This window comes from Arvicanthis niloticus, chromosome 3, assembly GCF_011762505.2.
Source record: "Arvicanthis niloticus isolate mArvNil1 chromosome 3, mArvNil1.pat.X, whole genome shotgun sequence".
Classification (NCBI taxonomy): Eukaryota; Metazoa; Chordata; class Mammalia; order Rodentia; family Muridae; genus Arvicanthis; species Arvicanthis niloticus.
The window spans coordinates 134,502,033-134,525,247 of record NC_047660.1 but is presented as its reverse complement, the minus strand read 5'-3'; the positions used below and the strand labels follow the sequence as shown (position 1 = coordinate 134,525,247).

Genomic DNA, 23,215 nt, shown 5'->3' with positions numbered 1-23,215 from the left:
ATAGTGTTGGATATCACATGGAAGTTTGTTAGGATTTGTGTCAAAGGTCAACTGAGGCAGTCCTATAGTTTTACCAAGTCCTTATACTCATGTGTGGAAAGCCATTGTCTAGACTAATTTTATTAATTGTGATTGGCTACGTGACTAGGATTCTCATGAGTCAGCCCTGCAGTGGGTAAGTTTGTTCACTCTGTTTTGAGACATTATCAGATAATTTTTTTTTAATTTGAATTTTGGGTTTTTTTTTTTTTTTTAATTTTGATTTGTTTTCCTCTGGTTTTGGAGACCGATTTATATAAAGACTTTGGGTAATCTCTCATAGACAATAGGAATTTTGCTTTGTCTTCACATGCTTATTTTTGCATGGAAGAATGTATAATACATGTGTTAACAATGTTCTAGTTCAAGTGCTGAAGAATGTCTGCTAACTTCGGAATGTCTGTAAATAATCGCAGTCAGATCTCTGCTGTTCTTGCTTTGTGTCATGCTGTTGTGTTTCTGTTCCACCAGCCATCCGTCAACACACCATACTCTGGCTTGTGTTCTTGACTTTTCTAATGTCAGAATTTCCATGAGTGTTTTCTCATTCTTGGTCAAAACCAATCCTGTTTTCCCCCCACTGCTACTGGCTATGACCTCCCTCTTTGTTCTGTCCCTCAATACTTATCCTTGATTGTAAAATTTGCCCACCATGTTTCCCCTTATGGACTGGAATAACAAGTGTGTTGGGTGTTGGCCATTGGGAACGTTGGATACAGAGTATCTTTATAGCTCTTCCTTTTGTGATAAGGGTCTCTTTGGTATGTGTTTGGTTCTAGGAAGAATCTTTGTTATGGGTGGCAATGCCACTTGAGCCCCTGGTTTGACAACTTTTGTTAGGTTGTTAGGTTGTGCTTCTTGACGTCTGTCTTCTCTTTGATATTTTTAGATCTACTCCAAGGTGAGAGAATATCTTATTACCACCTGATTTTTATTCCTCAAACTGTATTTTTTCAGAAGTTGGAATATATTTTCAGTTTTTTTCTAAACTTTATTCATAGCTACCCCTGCTTGCTTACTTACGTTCTGATATAATTGATGCTATTTGTTTGGCTTAAATTCCATGTTACAACACTTAATTCCTGAATCATTTCCAATGTTCTGTCATTTCTAATTTTTTTTACAGAAAAGTTTTATTCTCCATTATTTTATGTGGCTTAAAACTGTAATTTACAAGACCTGGGATCATGGTTTGTTTCTGTTGTTCTGTCTTGTTCTCCATGCTTACACTCTGTCCTACAGTCCAGTGCCTACCTCTAGTCCCAATGTGAAACCAGGTGTTACATTCATGCCTCTCATCCTGCCAAGACTTACAGACTCCTCCTTGACTGCAGCTTGACCTAGCCTGGCCCTTGGTTTTGGAGTTGGGTTTATTCTCCCTGTGACCCTGGCAAGCAGCCATAGACAGTGGTCACAATATGTAAGTCATTTTGTTTTCTCCCAGGGAGGTGTTATGTGAGCTCCATGTTCCAAGTAGAAAGACTGATTTCAATCCTCTGCTAGATTTTAGTTTCCCAGTGAGGCATCCTGTCTCTGATATTACCACATAAGGCCTCTTCCTCCGGCCAGCATTCCCCGTTATGGAGTTTACACATAGAACTTTACCTTTGTCTGTCATTTATGGTGTTAGTTCTTTTGAAAGCACATGTTGGTTTTTTTTTTTTTTTTTAATCACCCCTATATAGTTTGCACTTATGAGTTTTCTACATGAACTTGTTCCACTACCTTGACTAGAGTATTTAAGTGACTACTTTAGTGTTTATGTGGTATTTAGATGTTTGTCCAGTATTATGGAACTTTACTGGAAAAAGAGAAAGACAAGGGTTAGTGGATTCGCCAGGCTTACATTATTATAAGTAAGGTAAAGAATAGGTTTGTCTGGCAGACTGTGACTCTCTAGTGTGGTAAAGAATACAGAAGGTGCCAGTTGGACAGTGGGATAAAAACTAGATAACGTATCTTACAACATTTTAATGTGGTGAATTCATTTTGTTACAGCTAGTTGATGCAATAAATAAGTACAACTTTGTTATATTAGTGTCAGCCGTGGGTAGCTGTTAGAATTAGGAATGAGATTGAAATTACTCAGATTAACTAAAGATGAAATTTGGGGGACTATGATCATCCTTAAAGGATAAAAATAACGGAAAGAACACAGCTAATCAGACTGAAGAGGACATGTCACAAAAGAGGGAGAAGCAAGTTAGTCCATTTAGGAGAATGCTTCTTAAAGGGGTTGTTGTCGATGTCAGGCCTGCATAGTCAAAAGAAAAAAAAAAAAGACGTATATTAATTATTGAGAGAGAAGACAGTTTATTGGGTGTTTGTTTTTCTTTGAGGCAGGGTCTCACTACATAACCCCATTCGGCCTGGAACTTACTGCATTGCTGTGAAGATCAGGCCAGTGTCAAAACTCTGCCCTCTTGATGGTTGCATTAAAGGTTTGCCACACCATGCCTGACAAGAGACACTAGTTTGTAGAGAAGACTGCAGGAGAGGAGAGAAGTACACTTGAGAAGCAGCTGAAGGGATAGAACTTATTGTATTTGTATTTGGGAAATTTTTTCTTTCTCTTTTTCTTTTTCTTTTTCGGTTGAGGTACAAAATCTCATACAGTCTATCAGACTGTTTCCTTATTGAGCTGATTTGGGGGGTTTTGTTACTAGTCTTTTTTTTTTCTATAAAGTAATGTGATATTTATATAGCATTATATACACCATGCTGCTTGACTTTCCCATGTAACTTTAACATAGTTTGTTAGTTTTTAAGGTTGTCTTCATTTTTAAAGCTACTGTCTAGAAGTTATAGTAGTTACACAATTGCAACCAGAGTAGTGTGAAAGGAAATCTCTGGCTCTGTGGTCTCCTTCATTTTAAGGCACAGGGAGCACGTTTCTTCTTTCTTTTCTCATCTGTGTCTTTTCTTTAATCCAAACACTGTGTAAGTCCTCCAGAGGCTAGGCAGACTCTCCTGGTACCCAGCAGGTGCTTGAAGAAGAATCTCATGTTACATGGTAAATTATACAGCCATTTATAAATGCTGTGAAGTTTTACAGTTAATTAAGTGGTATCATCTTGTAATGGATTATCCAGATTTATTAATTTATTTTTCCAAATTGGTACACATTGGCACTGTGACAGTAATGCACTTAGTGTTCTAAAATTGGTATTACATCTCCTTAAGCACTTACTCGCAAGAGCAGGGATAGCCATAGACATAGGTGACAGCCTACGGGTTGTGTTGTTACCAAGTGTCATGGTTACTGCTTGGCTATAAATAACACCTTATTCCTTACCCATTAGAGTTGCTCATTGGGTTCATAATACATCAAGTAAGATTATATACCAGAATACACATACACACACACACACACACACACACACACACACACACCATGAATGCAAAGTGGGAGGAAGGGGACAATGAATGAAATCCTTAACAATTTTCTGTGCTATGTTATTTAGCTCAAGTAAAAGCAGGTACACACTCTGCCTTCTAATCCCTTGCATCACTCTTTCCTTCTGGTCAATTTTTCTAGAATCCTTCAGTTTCTTCCTTCTCTTAATATATTTATAGACTAGAGAAAAGTACAGTGTGTAAATAATCACACACACAAAAAATTTGTAGTGAAGTTCTGTGAGCAATCGTAGAGATAACATAGTATACTATGTCATTTAGCCATGAAGGTGTTGATTCAAAGTAAACATTTTTTTTCTTAAACACAGCAATGAAAATCCAGTACAGTTAGCTTCAAAAATATTAAGAACAAAGAACTGGCTGCTTTTCATGGGAAATAATAGTTGAAGAGAAAAAACCAGGAAAGGGAAGTGGGGTGAAGTCACTATATGGGGAAAGACATTTAAAAATAAAACAAGGTAAGGGTATTTGTCCTGATAGTTAAAAAATGAAGCTAGGGCCATTAATAAGATTTTTTTTCTTTTTTTTTTACTGGTTTAGTACTTTAAATAGTTACTCAACATTCATTTTCAAGGCATGCTTACCAGCATTTATACGACCTAAAGTTACAAGTCTTGTGTGTTGTTTTGTATACTTTCTAATACATTGTATATAATCAGACCTCTAGAACTTTATTATTGACGTTATACCTTCTATACTTGTGTATTACAATTGTAGATTTACCTAAGTGGATTTTTTCCAAAGCATGATGCAGACCACAATTCTACAAGTCTTTCAACCCCAGAACGAAGCTTCATCTTTATTAATAGTCGACCAGTACATCAAAAAGATATACTAAAGGTAATCACCTCTAGAATGAAAAATACCCCTTGGATTAGGAATTTAATATATTTTAAATGAGTTTTTCTTTTTCTAAATTTTATTTTATGTGTGTGGGTATTTGTCCTGCAAGTATATCTGTACCACGTGCTTGGTGCCCATGGAGGCCAGATGAGGGCATCAGATCCCCTGGAGCTGGAGTTCTTATTTAAAGCTGGCAATAACAATATACTTCTGCTTTTATCCATTGCATATATTTCTAGTTAATCCGACGCTATTATAATCTGAAGTGCTTAAAGGAATCTACTCGCTTGTATCCCATTTTCTTTCTGAAAATTGATGTTCCATCAGCTGAGGTGGATATAAATCTAACACCAGATAAAAGTCAAGTGTTATTACAGAATAAGGTAATCTTTTTCAAATAAAGTTCTATGTGTAATTATGCTATAAACTTATGCAATCTTAACTGTTTCCTTATTAAAACAACTTGGCTTTTTAAATTTTTGTGATTATTTTGGTTATTGCCCTTTTTTACAGTATCCCTCCTAATATTTGTTCATTTTTATTTTTAGGAATCTGTTTTAATTGCTCTTGAAAATCTGATGATGACCTGTTACGGACCACTACCCACTACAGAGTCTTATGAAAATAACAGAGTAGATGTTTCCGCAGCCAACATGGTTGTTAGTGAAACAGCAGAAACAGATGTGCTTTTTAATAAAATAGAGTCATCTGGAAATAATTATCCAAATGCTGATACTTCGGCTACTCACTTCCAAAAGGATGAATCTAGAAAAAACACTGATCATCATTTAAGTAAACAGATAAATATAGGCTATCACTGTGATGGTCGTTTCAGTGGTGAACATTCTCATATTAATAAGGACACATTTCAAAATATCCCTATGAGTCATTTATCCTCAGAGGCTAATCAGAGTAAACATAGTGAGACTCAGTCTGTAGGTCCCATTGAGCACATCCAAGGAGAAAATGGCAGGGATGGTATAGGAGGGAGTGCGGGAGACGGGAGAGAAGCACTTCCTGAGAAAGCTCTGGAAATGTGTGCCGATGACTGGAGCAAGGGAAATGTGTTTAATTCGATGGGAGAGAATATCGAACCTGTGAAAATTTTAGTGCCACAAAAGAGCTTATCAGGTAAAGTGACTAATAGTCACCCAAGCCATGAACCAGAGAATCTCAGTGATGGTCCTTGTAGCAAAACCTCAAATGTAATCGATAACAAATCTGGACAGCTTACAGCCTATGACTTAATTAGCAATCGAGCAGTCAAAAAGCCCATGTCAGCTAGTGCCATGTTCATTCAAGACCACCGCGCTCAGTTCCTCACAGAGAATCCCAAGACTGGTTTGGAGGATGCAACAGCACAAATTAAAGCACGATGGGAGACACTGAGTGAAGAGGAAAAACACAAGTAGGTCTCCAGAGCACATGTGCCCAGATGCTCAGCTCTCTCCATTCTGTATGACTTACAGGTTCAAAGCTCTAGAAAATTCACTGTTAGGAAGAAAATGGAAAATACTTTTTAGCTTGACTGGTCTTTTTGGGTATCATTTTTTCATTGTTATTTTGGATAGGGGAGAATTATTTTTTATTTTTGTTTTGAAAATGTTTGTTGTGTTCTGTCTCCTTGGTTATTTGATAGAAGCCTTTACTGCTTTCATCTCAGTTTGACTCTCCACTTTCTTATTTCTTTCTTTTAACTTATGTTAAAGAACTTCTCTGGAGCAGCATTTTTTTTTTCAAGCTTTTGCATTAGAGCAGTGGAAGTGTGGTTTTTTTTGTAAAAATTTGACTGTTTCTTTCTGTTAAATTGATCTCTAAAATGACATGCACAGTACAAAAGGTTGTACTGGAGTTTCAGAACCAAGTTAGTGTATTACTGTCTATATAGTCAGTATAGCTTGTAGCATCTAAACTTTATTGGCAAGTTGTAAGTTGTTGTGGGTGTTTGGGGCATGGAAATAAGTGATCTGATTTGATTAAAATATTACCTGTATCTTCAGATCTAAGTATATGTCGCAAAACAATGTAATGGGTATATACAGCTAACTTCCACTTGTGGGAACTTTTCCCTAGGGAGATGTGAACAAACTTGTACCCCTTCCTTATAAGGCACCAAAGACAAACCAACGTACAAATCCACCAGAGTCTAGCTTGGGGAACCAGTAAATTTATTGGGCTTAATTAAAGAGCATGGATGAAGTTTTACTCAGTGACCCCAAATCAGCTGTACCACCAAAAAGTCATGGCCAGTATAGCTGTACAAATGGAGACCCCCTCAGTTAACTTTCCACCCTCTTGTCTCCTTTAGCACCTCCTTGATGCCATATGCAGTTAAGTCAGAATAGCATACAGCTTCCTGAGAGGTGAAGGAAGTAGAGCTAGAACCTCTGTGAGAGTCCAGTGACCTTTCTACTCCTTCCTGTCATGAAAGAATGCCGAAAATCAGCAGATCGGCTCTCGAGGTTCACTTGCAAGCAGTCACGGCTGCTCTAATAAAGGTGATGGCTGTCGTGCTGGCTGGGTAGCACTCTACACAAGACTATATATCAATCAATATAAAATGTTGCATTCTGAATGACTTGGCTCACCAGAAAATGAAAGATAAAATTAGATTTTCAGCCATTTATTATTATCTAATTATTTCAAAACTCTGTCAAATATCTGAGGAAATATTTAAATATAATCCATCCATTATAAATGATATATATGGTTAATTTTTTCATATCTTTATGAAATTCATTAATTCAGTCTTAAAAATAAACTATCAATTTAAAATAGTAGTGATGACTATTAACATCAGTAGCCATCATACATCTCCTAAAATCCTGAGCTATATTAGAAAAATGCTTCTAAAACCAGCAAAAGGCAAACATTATACAGATGACAGCTTGTTTAAGGGAGGACGGAGGTTGTGTTTGTTCTCCAAATATATATCAAGGTGCAGTGTGGTGAGCCCATTACCACATTCAGTCCCATCAGCTTGTGGTCAGTTTTGTTTTGTGAATAGCTCCCCGTGATCTCTCCTTCCCTCATGATTCTGAGTCCATTCTGAGGCGTGACATCATTGACTTCAGAAATATGTGTATATATTTTCTTAAGAAATAAAGATATACACTCATATTTTAGAAATAACCATAATACAACTGTCTTAACTTTTAATTTTAAGTGTATGGATGCTTTGCCTGAATGTATGTCCTTGTACCCCATGCATATCAAGTGCCTGTGGAAGCTTAAAAGGGGGTGTCATAGCTCCCTGACTGGAGTTATAAATAGAATTATGAACCTGTATATGGGTGCTCATAGAATTGAGCCCAGGTTCTTTGGAAGAGCAGTTGGTGTTCTTAACTATGGAGCCATCTCTCTAGCCCCTCATAACTTTTTTAAGGACTGGACTTGGTACATGAGATAGCCAGTGTTCAAACTGCTAATTATTTCATAAATGTCCAATTTTTAGAATCTTATTTTGAATTATTATACAAATAAGGTTCACACTACTACAGTTGTTTTAAGATTTACATAGACAATACAATTATAAAGATAAGTGAATCTTTGATACTCCATAAGTGTGTGTAACTCTTATGTGTCAAGTTCTGAGAACAGAAAGAAAAGATGCTTCCAGCTTCCATGAACTTGGGGGAAATGTAGACTCAGGAGGGAAATGATTTTGTCAGCCTTGCAGCAGCACTTTCTACTGCTGCCTTGTGGGGAGGGTTAGTTATCATTATCTTGCCTCCTGCGTCCCAGATCCTCAGATTATTAGTTATGGTTACTAAACGTCATCTAAAGTTTTTGTTAGTATTGTTATGGAATGCATTTAGAGCAGACCTCAGAAACTACACGTGGGACCCGCGGATAGCATTCTCTGCTGGCCGTCAGTAAAGGTGTGTGGTGGCCTCTCACTGTCGTGGTTGTGCGGTGTCTGTTAGAGCTCGGGGTCATGTCCAACATGCAGAGAGTGGTTTCTCTGTTAGCGTAATGGGGATTTCTAAGCTGTTCATGTTATAAATGGCAGTTTTTATTTGCTCTAAGTCACTTCAGTTGACTTGGATATCAGAAACCGAAATGCACCAAGAAAGTACTGATCTCTGAGAATCAGACACACAAAATGCTTTTTTGAAAAAAAAAAAAAAATGTTTAGGCTTCAAGGCCAGGGCTCCTTAGACCGTGATCCACTGGATCGACTTCATGCCTGTCAGCTCGCCTCCAGCTTTTATTTTGAAGTTTCTTATACTCCTCGGTTCTGCAAAGAATAGATATGGTACACGAGTAGATGTAGTATGCAGCTCAGTGGCAGAGCACCTGCATGCCTTCCACACGTCCCCACTGTCACAGAGCTACTGACTGATGGTCCCAGGAGAGGCAGCCATCCATGGTAGTACAAAGGACAGAGCACTGGCTCTCCTCTCTGAGGCCCACCCTCTCTTCCATCCTGGGAGCAAGGATCCGCCCCTTCTGCAGTGCTCTAGTTCACTTTGGCATTTCTTTTCTCCTTCTTATTCCTTCCTTCATTTAGGAAATAACTTGTTAAGGTTGGCCTGTATTCTGGCTGGTCATTTCAGTTAAAAATAATATAAATTTTCTATTCATAAATAGTATAGTGTACAGTTTGTCATGTAGCAATCACAGAATTTTATGAATTTTTTTAACTGAAAAATATTTTATACAGTTTATTCTGATGATGGTTTCCCCTTTCCCGCCCCTCCCTCCCTCCCCACCCAGCCTCACACGCCTCCTTTCTCCCTCTCTCTCAGTCTTGCACTCTCTGCTCTCGTTCTCTCCAACTCTTGCTGTACTCTCTTTAAAATACAAAGAATCAAGAAACACATACATACGTCACAAAAACACAAAACCAAAACCCAAAATATACACACAGAAAAAACAAGATCAAAAAATACCCAATCTACAAAAATATCCTTGAGATGGTTTTGTGTTGGCCATCTACGGCTGGGCATGGGGTCTGCCGGAAGTGTGGTTTAATATATACACAGCGGGACACCGTTGGAGAAAACTGATTTTTTTTTCCCCTTTGCAAGCAGATGTCAATTAGAGATAGCTTTTTGGTTAAGAATAAGCAACTATGTCCATGACACCCTCTCAGTGCTGGGACCCCATCTGTCTTGAACCTGCGCAGGCCCTGTGCATTCTGCCACAGTCTCTGAATTCATGTGTGTATCAGTCCTGCTGTGTCTGGAAGATGCTGTTATCCTAGAGTCATCCATCACCTCTGGCTCAGACTACCTTTAGGTCTCATCCACATAGACATCCCATCTAGGACCGAGTCCTCCAAAGTCTCACTCCCTGCACATTGTCCCGTTGTGGGTCTCTCTTAGTTGCCATCTATGGCCTTCATCATAGAATTGGTACCTTTTCACATAAGGGCAATATGGAGAGTTTTGAAAACACTTAGCAGTTGTCTGATATACAGTACAGAAAATTGCTTCCTTATATAAAGCCAGAAAGTTTTTAGGGAATTATCACAGGAGAAGGAACATGGTATTTCCATGGAAGACACTATGACATGGGCAGAATGGAAGAGTATGATGAAGAAAGATGGGAAAGGGGTGGTGGCCAGGTTGAGGGTAGTTCTGCAAGCCCCAGGATTAGTCAGAACCTCATTCCCTGCTGAGAAAGTCAGACAGGGAATATTTAGGTCTTTTCTGATTTTTATGACCTCTTGTTTTTCTCTCCTTTACTGTAGAGGATCAGAATCCAGGTGTGAGCCATGTACCTCTCTGCCACTGGGGAGAGGGACCCTTCAGTCAGTTGGTGTTAATTTGAGCTTTCATTTGCAATACATAAATATATTCCTACTTAAAATAACTAATGTTGCAACTTAGATGTTACTGAAAATGTTAAATAAACTTTATAATTAAATATAGCCTTTAGTCTCAGAAACATCCTTTGACTGACTGCTTAGTCAAATCAGGGTGAATACTTTCCAGTTAAGTTGCTAAGTCCCTTAATGACATTAAATACAAAGGTAACATCTGTTCTTACTTAACATTTACCTAGTATTATTTTGGACATAACTTTTTTATGTTTCCCAAGGAACTAATTAAATTGACTTCTTGAATAAATCAAAAGATTAGTACCATATGTGAAAATTTGCACGTTATAATTAATTACAAAAATGACCTTTATCTTGAACTCATTTTCCACCCCATAGGAAAAGTCTGGAGTTCTGATGTCTAAGAGCTAAAAATATACTTATTTCTAGTGCCTGTGAAAGTAAACTATTAAAGACATGTGTTTTGTATAACTAACCCATATGTTCCTGTTTTAGGAAAAAGTGGAAGAAAATAACTTTCAAAAATATGAATATGACAAGCAAAGGATGACTAATGTTTATCTAGCTTATAATGAAGCAGATCTTTACTGAAATCTTATTCAACTAACATGTAGCACTTCTTTATTTGGGAGCAGAGTCGTGTGTGTGTGTGTGTGTGTGTGTGTGTGTGTGTGTGTGTGTGTGTGTGTGTGTGTCTTCAGCATATACACTGCCACTAAGTACATCCCCAGCCAGGATTTGGGTTTCTTGATAGAAACTTAGAGTAAACATCACCATTTTCAGTGTACCAAACAACTCATTCCTCATAGCAGAGCTATGAGTGCATGTAAATTGCCCACATATTATAAATGAGTACCCTGAGGGACAGAAGAAATAATTTGCACTATGCTTCCGTGGACTCTGAGCAGCAGAGCCATGGCAAGCAGCCCCTCAGGCTCTGTCTGGGGTCTGTCGGGCACTGCGTCCCCAGGTGAGCACAGCAGCAGTCCAGCTCTCCTGCAGCAGGTCAGCCTAAAGCTGCTTAGCAGAACCAGCCTCAGCTGAGCCTGAGTATGGAACCCAGGGATCTCAGAGCCTCTCACAGTGTGCTTGACATGGCACTCCGCTGGACTCTCTGTGGCTCTCGGAGCCTTCTTTTACTCCTTTTGTTACTAAGAAAGAAGAAAAGCCCTGTAAGTTTTTTTACCCACTATAAAATTGAAATACCCATTGCTTTATACAGTTACAGTTTGAATATGTTTGATTTATTAGAATTTATGTATCAACTGATGACTTTAAATGAAAATAGGAAAAGAAAATTAACATCAACTCTGATGGATTAAATGGCTACATTTTCAACTCCATGTCTTGTTAAATATTATGTTCTGTTTTCATTTTTTATTTCATCTTGAAATGAAATAGCTTTGTAGAACACTCTGGCCTTGAGTTTGTGGTTTTCCTTCCTCCTCCACCTTCCAAGTGCTGGGACCGAGGGCATATACTGCTGTGTCTGGCTCGCCAACACTTTCTTAAGTCATTCTTTAAACTGGGTAAAGTTTACCTGCAGTAGAATGCAGACGTCCTGGCCCTGTAGTTCAGTGTGAAGAGTACCACAATGAAAGCAGACGTTTCCATCCTCCCTGCCGATCATTCCTGCTCCCTCCATAGCAGGCACTATTTTGGTTTTGTTATATTACCTTGGTTTTGCTAGTATTTAAACTTCAAATGAATAAAACTATACACTGCATCTGACTTGTAACAATATTTTCAAGGCACATCATTTCAAGCAATAATGTTTAATTTTATAAGCACAATAAGATTTGTTAATTCAACCTCTACTTGGTAGATGCATACTGAGGCTAGTGTGAGCACTGTTAAGTTAGTTTTCAAACATTTAAGGCATTTATGAATAAACTTGGGTTCTGGTTTAACACAGACAGAAAATAAGTTAGTTTCCACTCGCCTTTGGCATGTATTGAGAACTTGGCTTCTCATATTTCCTGTCCTGTTGAATGATCCACGTTCACATATAGAAAATCAGAATTCCTGTTTAAGTGAAAGTGGTTGGCAATGTTGCTAAGATCTGTCATTTTACTTACAGTTTGTAATCTGATTGTGCCACTGAGGAGAAAGGCATCAGTGTCTTCTAACTTTATTTCTGTTTTTAGGCTGAGATTTTGCTTGAAATCTCTGGGTTTTGCTTCAGATTTTTCTTCAAATCTCTTGATATTGAATGCTCTGTTTCTAAGTGCACACACATATGAGTGTTAAGCTGTCTAACAGCCCCGTATCTCTGACAGTTTAACATTTTGATTGTTTCATTTAATGTTGTCAGTCTCTTGTTTTCTTGCATTCTGTTTGTATAGTGCATATACATTTTCCCATTCTTTTATACCTCTGTATTATTATAAAAGTGCAACTCTTAGAAGCCCATGATGTTGGGTATTCTGTCCTTTAGTTTGAAGATTTGGTCTGTGTAATATAATCATTGACATTATTAGGATTAGAGAGGCCCTTCTGCCTGTGTCTGCCCCTGTCTTCTCGTGGAGCACTTGCAGAGGTACTCAAGGTTTAAGTGAATATATTTTAACATCTAATTTATATTAGTGTTTGCGTTACTTAATACATCAGGCACCCTCTTGTCAAACTTAGGTAAAGTTAACAGAGTCTCACATAAAAACTAAAGGCCCACAGGTATAATTGCTTTTGTGCTTATATTGTTCTTTGAGAGTGCAGCCAGGTTAGCAGAAAACTTATTTTATCTGAAGGCATTTCTTTAATCTTTCCTTTAAAGGATATTTATGGTTGGTAGATGTGAATTGTGGGCTTTCTTGCCACTTAAAGGCTGGATATTCAGCAGGCATTGCATTGTCGGGTTTTTTTTTTTTTTTTTTTTTTTTTTTTTTTTTTTTTTTTTTTTTTTTTTTTTTTTTTTTTTTTTTTTTTTTTTTTTTTTTTTTTTTCTTCTCACTGATTTGGGGATTCACCTTCAGTTCACAGTTTGCTTCTGGTATATCTGGCAGGGTTTGTTTGCATCATTCCTGCCTGGACTTGCTTCTTGGATCTTTAAGGTGTTATAATTCAACAGGTTGGGTCATCATTAAATGCTTGATATGTTGAGATGTTTGGGCATAGCCCCTGTCTGCTTCAGTATGCACAGGTCCATTTTCTTTCTTGCTCACAGTGGTCATTGCTGTAGCTCTGCCTTCAGGTTCACTGGCCCTTTTGTTGATTCCATCTCTGGTCTATAACTAAATCTACACAGTGACAATTGCTTTCTGCCCTGCTGTTTAATTCTAGACTTCCCACTTATTTGTATACACATAAATTCCACTCCTCACTGGAGCCTCCCCTTTAGCCCCTCCTATTTCTCTTTCTATTGCTTATCTAGAGTCCTGAAACATTTATACAAAACCTTTTATTAATTATAAATCTGACTCATGATGAAGGGGTCTTTTCCTGATCTCTTCTTCTTGGCCATGACTCTCACTCTGTTTTGTTGCTTGAGTGGTGAGTTTCAGTTGTGCGGTGGACATTGTGAGTGATATCTGTTCCTTTCTGGAAAGTGTTCATTTTTATTTAAGATGCCTTTGAGCTTGTGGGAGTTTGTGTTACACTGAGTTATGGGGAGATTTACTCAGTTCTAGGGTGTAAGAGTTTTCTTCCTAACACATGGTGTTCTTCAAGTTTTAAATTAAAGCCCAAGATGTTTACCAAGCCCCACATGTAACTCAGACACCAGGCTCTGTTTTTTCTACACTAGAAGCAGTGGAAACTCTGTTCAGTTCATTAGTGTTTTAATGTCTTCCTGAGGACTCTCACACATGGCATTTTCTCTTGATTTCAAGTTGTTCTGAAAGCAAGGATGTGTATTCTGATGATACAGGCTACTAAGTGCCATCTCCTAGCTAATTCCTGCAGCTCCCACCTGCTAATGCTGGGTCAGAGCTTCATGGATCCAAATACAAGTCCTTTCCCATTTGCTTTTGACTGCTTTTCAGGGGCCATTTTCTGTGCTCAGTTTGGAATTTATCATAAGCACACAGGAGGGTCACTCCAATACATATTTCATTACTATTACTGAATGAAAACTTGTTATTGTTAAAATTTACTTTAGGTGATTATTATGTTATTATGTTTTTATTATGAACTCACTAGTTCTGTCTTATCTCTGTTCTTAGATATGAGGAAAAGGCTAAAAAAGACTTGGAACGATACAATAACCAGATGAAGAAAGCTATTGAACAAGAGACACAAGTACCATTAAAAGACAACAGGAAAAAGTTAAGGGCCACGGGTGCATGGGGCTGGACACAGAAACATAAGGTGAAAGACTCATCTAATCAGTCAAAACTTGATGAGCTCTTTCAGTCCCAGAATGAAAAGAAGAAGAAGAAGAGTGAAAATATTAAAATAACAGAGATTCCATTTTCTATGGAAAACTTAAAAGCGAACTTTAAGAAACAAAAGGAAGTTGACTTAGAGGAGAAGGATGAGATTTGCTTGATCCACAGTCTCAAGTTTCCTGATGCATGGCTGGTCACATCCAGAGCAGATGTCATGTTACTGAACCCGTACAGAGTGGAGGAAGCCCTGATATTTAAAAGACTTCTTGAGAATCATAAACTCCTTGCAGAACCATTGGAAAAGCCAATTATATTAACAGAGAGGTACGGTGACGCAAGAGAGTTTTTAAACTCGTAATGTTTAATGTTAAAAGTTGAAGATTTTCTAGGCATAATGATACTTATTTGAAGGAATATTTCGAGGAAGTTTTTCTAAATTCTGATGATGCTGTTAGTGGCTTATCAATAATGTTAGAAGGCTCTGAGTGCTCCTTCCTCCCCTCAGTAAATCCCAAGCTCCTTTTTCCTGTACCTTCATGACTTCTCTGTGGTGACTGGAAGCTGGAGTGCTGTGCTTTTTATTGATAGTACACTGCTCTGACACTGTCAAACATACTCTTCAGTCAAATTATATCGTGAATGCCTTTAGCAGCCTTTACCAAGATTCTTTGCTCCATCCTGTTTCTGCCCATATATAAGTGTATACATGAATGTTTTCTTTCATTCATTAAAGTGTATGAGAGTAATTCTTATGCTTAATCCTTTCGTATACTCACAGAAATGGTTAGATTGTAAGGTAATCACCAACTCAGAAAAGTTGTTTTTGGTGTGCTTACAGAAGCAGTAAGTAAGCCACATATCCAGGACTCTAATGCAGACTGCTTACCTGTGGTGTCTCCCTGTCAACCTTACCACAAGCTTTTAGATTGATTCCAGATGAGCTAGACATACAGCCAGTGCATTTTCTGTGATATCACAGTCAGTGGAGTCTTTCCCATTCTGAGCCAACATCAAAAGAGGAATGGAGCTGTAACCAGATCCTGCATCATCCCACAGCATCATCCCACAGCATCATCCCACAGCATCATCCCACAGCATCATCCCACAGCATCATCCCACAGCATCATCCCACAGCATCATCCCACAGCATCATCCCACAGCATCATCCCACAGCATCATCCCACAGCATCATCCCACAGCATCATTCCACAGCATCATCCCACAGCATCATCCCACAGCATCATTCCACAGCATCATCCCACAGCATCATCCCACAGCATCATCCCACAGCATCATCCCACAGCATCATCCCACAGCATCATCCCACAGCATCATCCCACAGCATCATCCCACAGCATCATCCCACAGCATCATCCCACAGCATCATCCCACAGCATCATTCCACAGCATCATCCCACAGCATCATCCCACAGCATCATCCCACAGCATCATCCCACAGCATCATCCCACAGCATCATCCCACAGCATCATCCCACAGCATCATCCCACAGCATCATCCCACAGCATCATCCCACAGCATCATCCCACAGCATCATTCCACAGCATCATCCCACAGCATCATCCCACAGCATCATCCCACAGCATCATCCCACAGCATCATCCCACAGCATCATCCCACAGCATCATCCCACAGCATCATCCCACAGCATCATTCCACAGCATCATCCCACAGCATCATCCCACAGCATCATCCCACAGCATCATCCCACAGCATCATCCCACAGCATCATCCCACAGCATGTTGTGTGCCTAAGCTGATTCTCTACTGTGCTAGGCACCCAAGTTCCCTTTGCATAGGATTGGTTCTCATCTCATCAGCTAGATAGGCTCTCTTCTGTAATGATTATTCTGAGGCCCCTTTGTCAAACATGCTGTTTGCATTGTACTAAAGGAATCTCTCCCAAGGTTTGCACAGAAAATTTTTTTCAATTTTGGAAGAACAATCTTATATTTAACCTTGTGGCTGTTGAAGAAGCATTGAGTACCATTTGATTTTGAATTTAGCCACTTGAGTAGCTTGTTGATGGAGTGTGTGTTTTTCATTTGTGATAGCTGCTTGAAAGGCATAGATAGCTATTCATTGTGGATCAAGTTTTAATTTGTGTTATATTTAAAAAACAACTTTTTACAGTTCTCTTTGATGTTTTAACATTTTAGACAAATTGCCCTTTAGGTCTGTCCTCCTTTCTGTGCAAGCTCTACAGAGGGCCTCTTATGCAATACTAACAGAATGCAGGGCTTCGATAAACTTTCTTGTTTCAATCTGAATATTTAGTAACTTAAAGAACCATAATTTCTTTCTTTTTCAGTCTTTTAAACGGTTCTCATTATTTAGATGTCTTACATAAAATGTCCACAGTTGAGGCAAGATGCAGTGGATCAGCTTACCTGTGTGACCCTCGTCTCACAGCAAATGGCTTCAAGATCAGATTGACACCAGGTAACAATAATGTGGCTTTTCTGACACAAGAGCTACATCTGGCTCTCAGAGCTCAGGTATTTTCATTTTACTAAAAGACTCTGCAGATCAGCTAATCAGCTCTGCAGATGTGGGCTTTCTTCTGAAAGGTGCTCAGGTGATCACTGTACTTTCTGTTACCTTTGACATGGCAACCCATGCCTTCTTGTGTAACTTAGCTAATCAGACTCTGATGATAAAGCAGATATGTGGGATAATGGAGTGGTCTGATGAAAATGACCATCTCTTATGCTGTTTAACAGCTTTGCCTCTTTTGCCAGGTGACACAGAACATCAGCAGTCTCCCGTGGATGTCTGAACTATACCAGATAGATTGAAAAGACTGTGCCTGCCTCAGGGAGTCCAGTTTTCTTTGCTGGTCTTCTTGGTCTTTTTTAGTTTCCATACTGCCCTAGCTCCCTAGTCTAGCGTGGCTGTTTCTTCCCCTTTTTGTTGTGACCAATGCCACAGGCACCATGTGGAAAGACTCCAGTGCCTAAATTGTTATACACAAATGTAGGAAAGCATTTTTAAAAGAATGCTTTTCCAGAGGCACAGAAGGCAGTAAGTGGGAGCAGAGAGATGGCTTAGCAGTTAAAAGCACTGGCTGTTCTTCCAGAGGATCCACAGAGCAACTCACAAATACCTTTAACTCTGGTTCCAGGGGATCCAACAACCTGTTCTGTTCCCCCTTCAGAGGGTGCACTGGCATGCATGCAGATAAAATATCCATACAATAATAAATTAAATAAATAAATAAATAAACAAACAATTTTTAGAAAGAAAATAAGAAGTACAGAGCTGTATATCTGAGAAAAAATGTTTCAGTGTTCCAGACTTCAAATTTTCTTGAATTTTCTCAGTTTCCCATAAATGCCTTACCTCCGTGGTTTCAGCTGTTACACTTGAGACGGAGATTGCACGTCCAGATCACAGATTTCTCAGTTTGTTCATTAACAACTACTAATAGATTCTGAGTAACCATTATATACAGAGTACCCTTTGAAGAATCAACATATCAACCTCCTTACAGCCTCCAACGTAGCTTGTATCACAGTCTCCATCTTACAGATGAGAAAAGTGAAGCAGAAAAAGTTAAGTTTGCTCCAGAGGACAGTCAGTGTTCGATCCAAGTTTGGAACCCACACAGCCTGACTCAGGAGTCTAAGGAATTTATTGTATGCCCCCTCGTAAAGTTGGTATATTAACTTCACAGAGTAAGTGGAAATATTGAATAACATCAGTCAGCGGCAAAGCTGGACATGGTGACACGTGCTTGTTACCACACCTTGAGGAGCCAATATGAGAAAAGTGCCACGTGTCTGGGGTAGTCTGGTATATATCGTGAATTTAAAACAATCTCGTCCCTATATACAAAACAAACAACCAATAAGCCTTAGGACTCTGCCCATCCTCCAGCCCCCCCTTTCAGACCTGAACTAATTTCCAGTCATTTCTTCTAGTCTTCATATAGATCTTTTCCTTGAGGCCTCTGGTGTCTTTTAATTAGAAAAATTTAAATATGGACCCTGGGGGTGGGGTATACATGTGTGCATGTGTGTGACATTATTCTTTATTTCGTTCTGTAGTTTGAATTGATGAAAGGTGCCTTTCTTAACATCTGTATAAATGTTAAAAGGATGGACCATAGCCTGCTGCATCCTGCTTTCCTTCCTTACATGGTTTAGGGTCCCACTTGAGGTCCCTGTGTGCTCTAACTCATATCCCCCTCCCTATTGAACTCTGCAGCTCATCTGGTGCTTGATGATGTATCAGCTCATCTTTCCTCAGTCATTTCCTGGGAAGAACATTACTTTCCTACTATTTGGTCTTTAAACTGGGCCAAAACTGAGGTTGTGTTAGAGGGTAGACCATTCCAGTCCCGAGATCTGAAATGCTTCAATTTGTATTAGTTTACCAACAGCTATTAATCAAAGATTGGACTCCTTCCTTCTAAGCCACATGATATTGATTCCAGTATTAAAGGTACTGTTATACAAGTGGAAGAAGCACATTCTGCCCCTTAATGTCCAAGGCAGTGCTTCGGAATGTATACTTTTAGGGATTTCCGACCAACTGAGTTACCCTAAAATAACTTAATAAATAACACCAATATTAAGCATTTTCTTAGTTGAGTCGTTGAATAAATGCTAGCATTTTTTCCTGAAAGTTTATAATAACAAGGTAAGAGTGTCTATTTTTATTCATAGTAAGTTAAAATAATTGAGGTCTTTAAGTTAAATATTAGACCAGTGGGCTAGAATTTGAAGTACAGCAGTTGATAAAATGCTTAAACCGTTTTGATTTTAATAAATATCATGGGACTTCATTTTCTCTCCAAAGTAAATGTTCTGAGCAAATGTGAGAAACAGATCAGTAGGAAGTGAGATTAAATTCAATTATAGGAAGCACATGTGTCAGTGAGCACCTATGACTTAATGTGAAGTCTTCTGGGAAGCGGTTATTTGTACTCTCCATGAAGGAACAGAACTTTATCCTGATGTATTAAATTCTGATGCAGGTTCACTAAGTGTTCCAACAGTGATACTTGTTTCCAGGGGACATGTTCTGGAATATAATTTTAGCTAACATAATTATGCCTCTGCATGTGTATTTTTGTTTTTTCTCTCAGGAGTTTCCAGTGCTGAGAACTACTTGGAAATAGAAGGAATGGCTAAGTGTCTCCCATTCTATGGAATAATGGATTTAAAGGAAATTCTTAATGCTATAATAAACAAAAATGCAAAGGAGCTTTATGAATGTAGACCTCGAAAAGTGATAAATTATCTGGAGGTATGCCTCACTGAATCACATGACCTGCCTAAATTTTACAGCCCCTTTTCAAATAGAAAACTTTGGTTTTATTTTGTTTTGTTTTCAGACAGGGTCTCACTACATAGCACTGGCTAGCTGGAACTCACTCTGTGGACCAGGCTGGCCCTGAAATCACAGAGACCTGCCTGTCTCTGCCTTCTGTCTTTAATCCTCTAGGATTAAAGGCTGCTTCACCCACCTACCCCAGTAGTAAGTGGCTAAAAGAATAGTTTCTAAAATGTTAGTTTTCAAGAAGAAAACGTTATTTTAAAAGACTCAATAAAACATTTCACAATGTAGACTTAGAACCATCATCAGAGATCCTTGTCATACAGTTTTTAGACCCATATTGAGATTACTTATGAAACATTCTGTTTTTTTAATTCCATAAGTAAGTTCAGAATGGTTTCCAAATTGTTCAACTTTTATGCCATATTGTTTATCTAAAACATTTTAAGCTGACTTGAATCCTTAAGCACTTCAGAAGGACGAGATCTACGTTAGGGAGTAGAGGAAGCTCAGTTGCAGAAGACTGAGGCAGGAGGATTTACTGCCAGCCAGGACTATATACTTGTCTCAAAAAATAAAAATCTAAATGGAGTGGGCTAAGGAAGTTTCCGAAGCCCAGCAAGTGTAGCGTAAGTCTAGAGAAACAACCTCTACTATTTTTATTGCTGAAGTTCTGAGTGTCTCAGTAAGGTCTACTGCTGTCATTCTCAAAACAGACATGGACTTTGTTTTCTTCTGTATTAAGTGGGTTTTTTGTTCATGGCATTTAGATAGCAAGCATGCTGCCACCCGACTCTGGAGAATGGATTTGGTGGATTCAGTGGTGCTTAGAACCCCTTAGGAGCTTTGTTTTGTGGAAATTCCCAGCCTGTTTCCAGCACAGTTCAACAGTGATAGTTTCAAGGAACTCCAGAGACATCTTTCTTAAGAGCAAAAAACATGTGGTCAAGAAAGGTTTTAGACGTAATGGAGAGGGGAAAAAAAGCAGTTGAGAATGAACTGAAATGCTTTTGCTAATGTGTTCCAGGCTAGAGTAACTAGGCATGGTTGTTATGGAGAAGTTAAAAACAATCAGACAGAGACAAAAGCGGGGCAATCTGTGAGTTAGAGGCCAGCCTGGTCTACCTAGTGAGTCCTAAGATAGCCAGGGCTACACAGACAAGCCCTGCTTGGTGTTGGGGTCCACACTAGCCCCACATTGGGGCGGCCAAAAAACATCGCAGCCCAGGCAAAATGTTGAGGCCTGGGCCAACCCACGCTTGGGCGGCCACTGTATCCTGGCCCAAGCTGCCGCTCCGGTCTGCGGTCGGGGTTCAGCAAGAGCGAGGGTGAGGGCAGACTCTACCTAATGTCTGATGTGTCTGATTCGTCTGATCTCAGTCTGATTCTGATCTGTTCTGTCTCTGCCTTTTATATGTCTTACTTCTAAGCCACGCCTCTAAGTTACACCTTTAATCATGCCCTTAGGTCTTGTCTCTAACTCTAATCTCTATACTTCTAAGTCATACTCTTAAGTCACACACCTTTAATCTCACGCACCTTTAATCTCAAGGTATCTAAACCAAGATTATCGGAGTGTGCTCAGCTGTTGTAGGCTATTGTAATCCAAGTCTCATGTCAGGGTATATGGCTCAAGATGGCTGCAAAGCTGATAGCCGCTTTCTGCTAAAAGTCGGCCCCCAACAGCTTGGAAAAGCTGGGTAAATGTTCCAGCCTGACAGAGATAGTTTTGAAAGGAGAAACATAATGGTCTCTGAACCAAGAGTGAAAAGTAATTTTTCTTTGGTTTTTGTTTTGTTTTAGTGATTTTTTGTTGTTGTTGTTTTGAGATAAGACCTCACTATGTAGCCCAGACTCACAGCAGCCTTTCCGTACACTGTCAAGTCTAGCTAAAAGGAAACATTTTTAGGTAAATGAGAAGATGTATCTGGTTTATGTATGTGATAAAAGAAGAGAAGTTGTCTGCTGTAAGTCGAGGGGTAGGGAAGCTTTGGGCATTTGAGTACCATAACAGATATGAAACCAAGTACGTAGTTATAATAAAAGACAGGACAGTCCCTGAGGAACAAGACAATCTCTAGGTGTCACTGAGGGCTCTTAAGACCTGACATTTTTATTGGGTAACTCCAAGACAGTTGTTTGATTCTAGTATTGTCTAGCATAGAGTTTGCCCACAGCTCAGGATTAACAAGGGTCAGGGAGAGAAACGTGAACACTTTGTACTCCAGAAACTGTTGCTAAATCAGCCCTATTACTGGATTCTTGATAGCTCATTCACGATCAACCTCAATAAAGGAAAGATATGCCAGGGAGGCTTGTGAGTCTGAGAGGAAGGAGAGGTTAAAGGTCAGAGTGAAGGAAAACCAGATTCTGTTGGAATAAAGAGCTGGAATGGCTGAAAAGGTGATAGACCTGTGGCTAAAGAGAGTGATGTTAAAATGGAAGAACCCTGAGCTCGCAAGATTTTTCTTTATGCTAAAAGAAACTGGTCTTGTTTATAATCCTTATTCCCCAAACCCCTCTTCCTGCATCAGAAAACAGAGGACATTCCCTTTGATCTGCAGCTCTTACAGTCAATTTACCAAATACGGCAAAGGCAGACCTTCCACCGCAACTCAGCCCTCACCTGTACCACAGTGACCATCGGCCTCAAAGCCTGTTTCACACCACAGCCACACTGTTGTATGACATGAAGCACTTGGAAGGCTTTATTTGTTTTTCTGTTTGTTTTCGTCTCTACTTCCCTGTGTATTCTAATTTTAGTCTGTCCATGTCCTAGTTGATGACCTGGTTCCTGCTTAACTTCCTTATCTTGTCTCTTTCTCTGTAGCACCACATCCATACAGAATGTTAGTCTCTGAAGCTTTATGTTGCTCAGGACATTTACATGGTAATTGAAAACCTAAATGTCATCTCTTTGAGCAAGCCTTCCCATTTACACAACTCCTGCTCTTGCCCAGTTAGTTGTGTGTGTTAGGTATTCACAGTGTTTTTGTGGAATCCAGGTTTTGTTTTTCTGCATTGAAATGTAAATTCCACGAGAAGCTCTTCTGTTCTGTTGCCCTGACTCTGTCTCCAGAATGTGCAGCATTGTTGCACATGAATGTGCTTAATAAATAGCTGTTGAGTAAATGAGATGTTTCTTCTTCAGGGTCTATCAGGATGAAATACGTGGCTTTTCTTTTCATAGGGAGAAGCCGTCCGTCTATCTAGACAGCTACCCATGTACTTACCACAAGAGGATGTCCAAGATCTTATCTATAGAATGAAGCACCAGTTCGGAAAAGAAATCAAAGGGTGTGTGCATGGTCGACCCTTTTTTCATCATTTGACCCATCTTCCAGGAACTTCATGATTAAGCTTATGACATTAGTTACTATGGAAATTGATGTGGTTCTTAAACCGCCTTTGTACTATCATGTATCAAAATGATTATTTGTATACTGGGAAAGGTTTTTAAAGTTGTAAAATATGTATAAATAAATAATGTGGACTATAGAG

The 23,215-nt window shown here is 39.1% G+C and overlaps 1 protein-coding gene across 4 annotated transcripts in view; it reads left to right on the top strand.

Moving 5' to 3' along the window:
• Window positions 1–23,212, top strand: part of Pms1 (PMS1 homolog 1, mismatch repair system component) — a 95,016-nt gene extending 71,804 nt beyond the window's left edge. For 3 of the 4 annotated variants that reach the window (XM_034498848.2, XM_076931944.1, XM_076931946.1), the window contains 7 exons: window positions 4,174–4,296; window positions 4,539–4,682; window positions 4,848–5,707; window positions 14,248–14,736; window positions 16,743–16,873; window positions 19,524–19,684; window positions 22,905–23,212. In XM_034498848.2, the coding sequence (XP_034354739.1) occupies window positions 4,174–4,296; window positions 4,539–4,682; window positions 4,848–5,707; window positions 14,248–14,736; window positions 16,743–16,873; window positions 19,524–19,684; window positions 22,905–23,069 (2,073 nt within the window). In that variant the 3' untranslated portion in view covers window positions 23,070–23,212. Of the gene's footprint in view, window positions 1–4,173; window positions 4,297–4,538; window positions 4,683–4,847; window positions 5,708–14,247; window positions 14,737–16,742; window positions 16,874–19,523; window positions 19,685–22,865 lie in introns of all 4 variants that reach the window. The other variant, XM_076931943.1, reaches the window with a different exon arrangement.
• The last annotated feature ends 3 nt before the right edge of the window (window positions 23,213–23,215 follow it).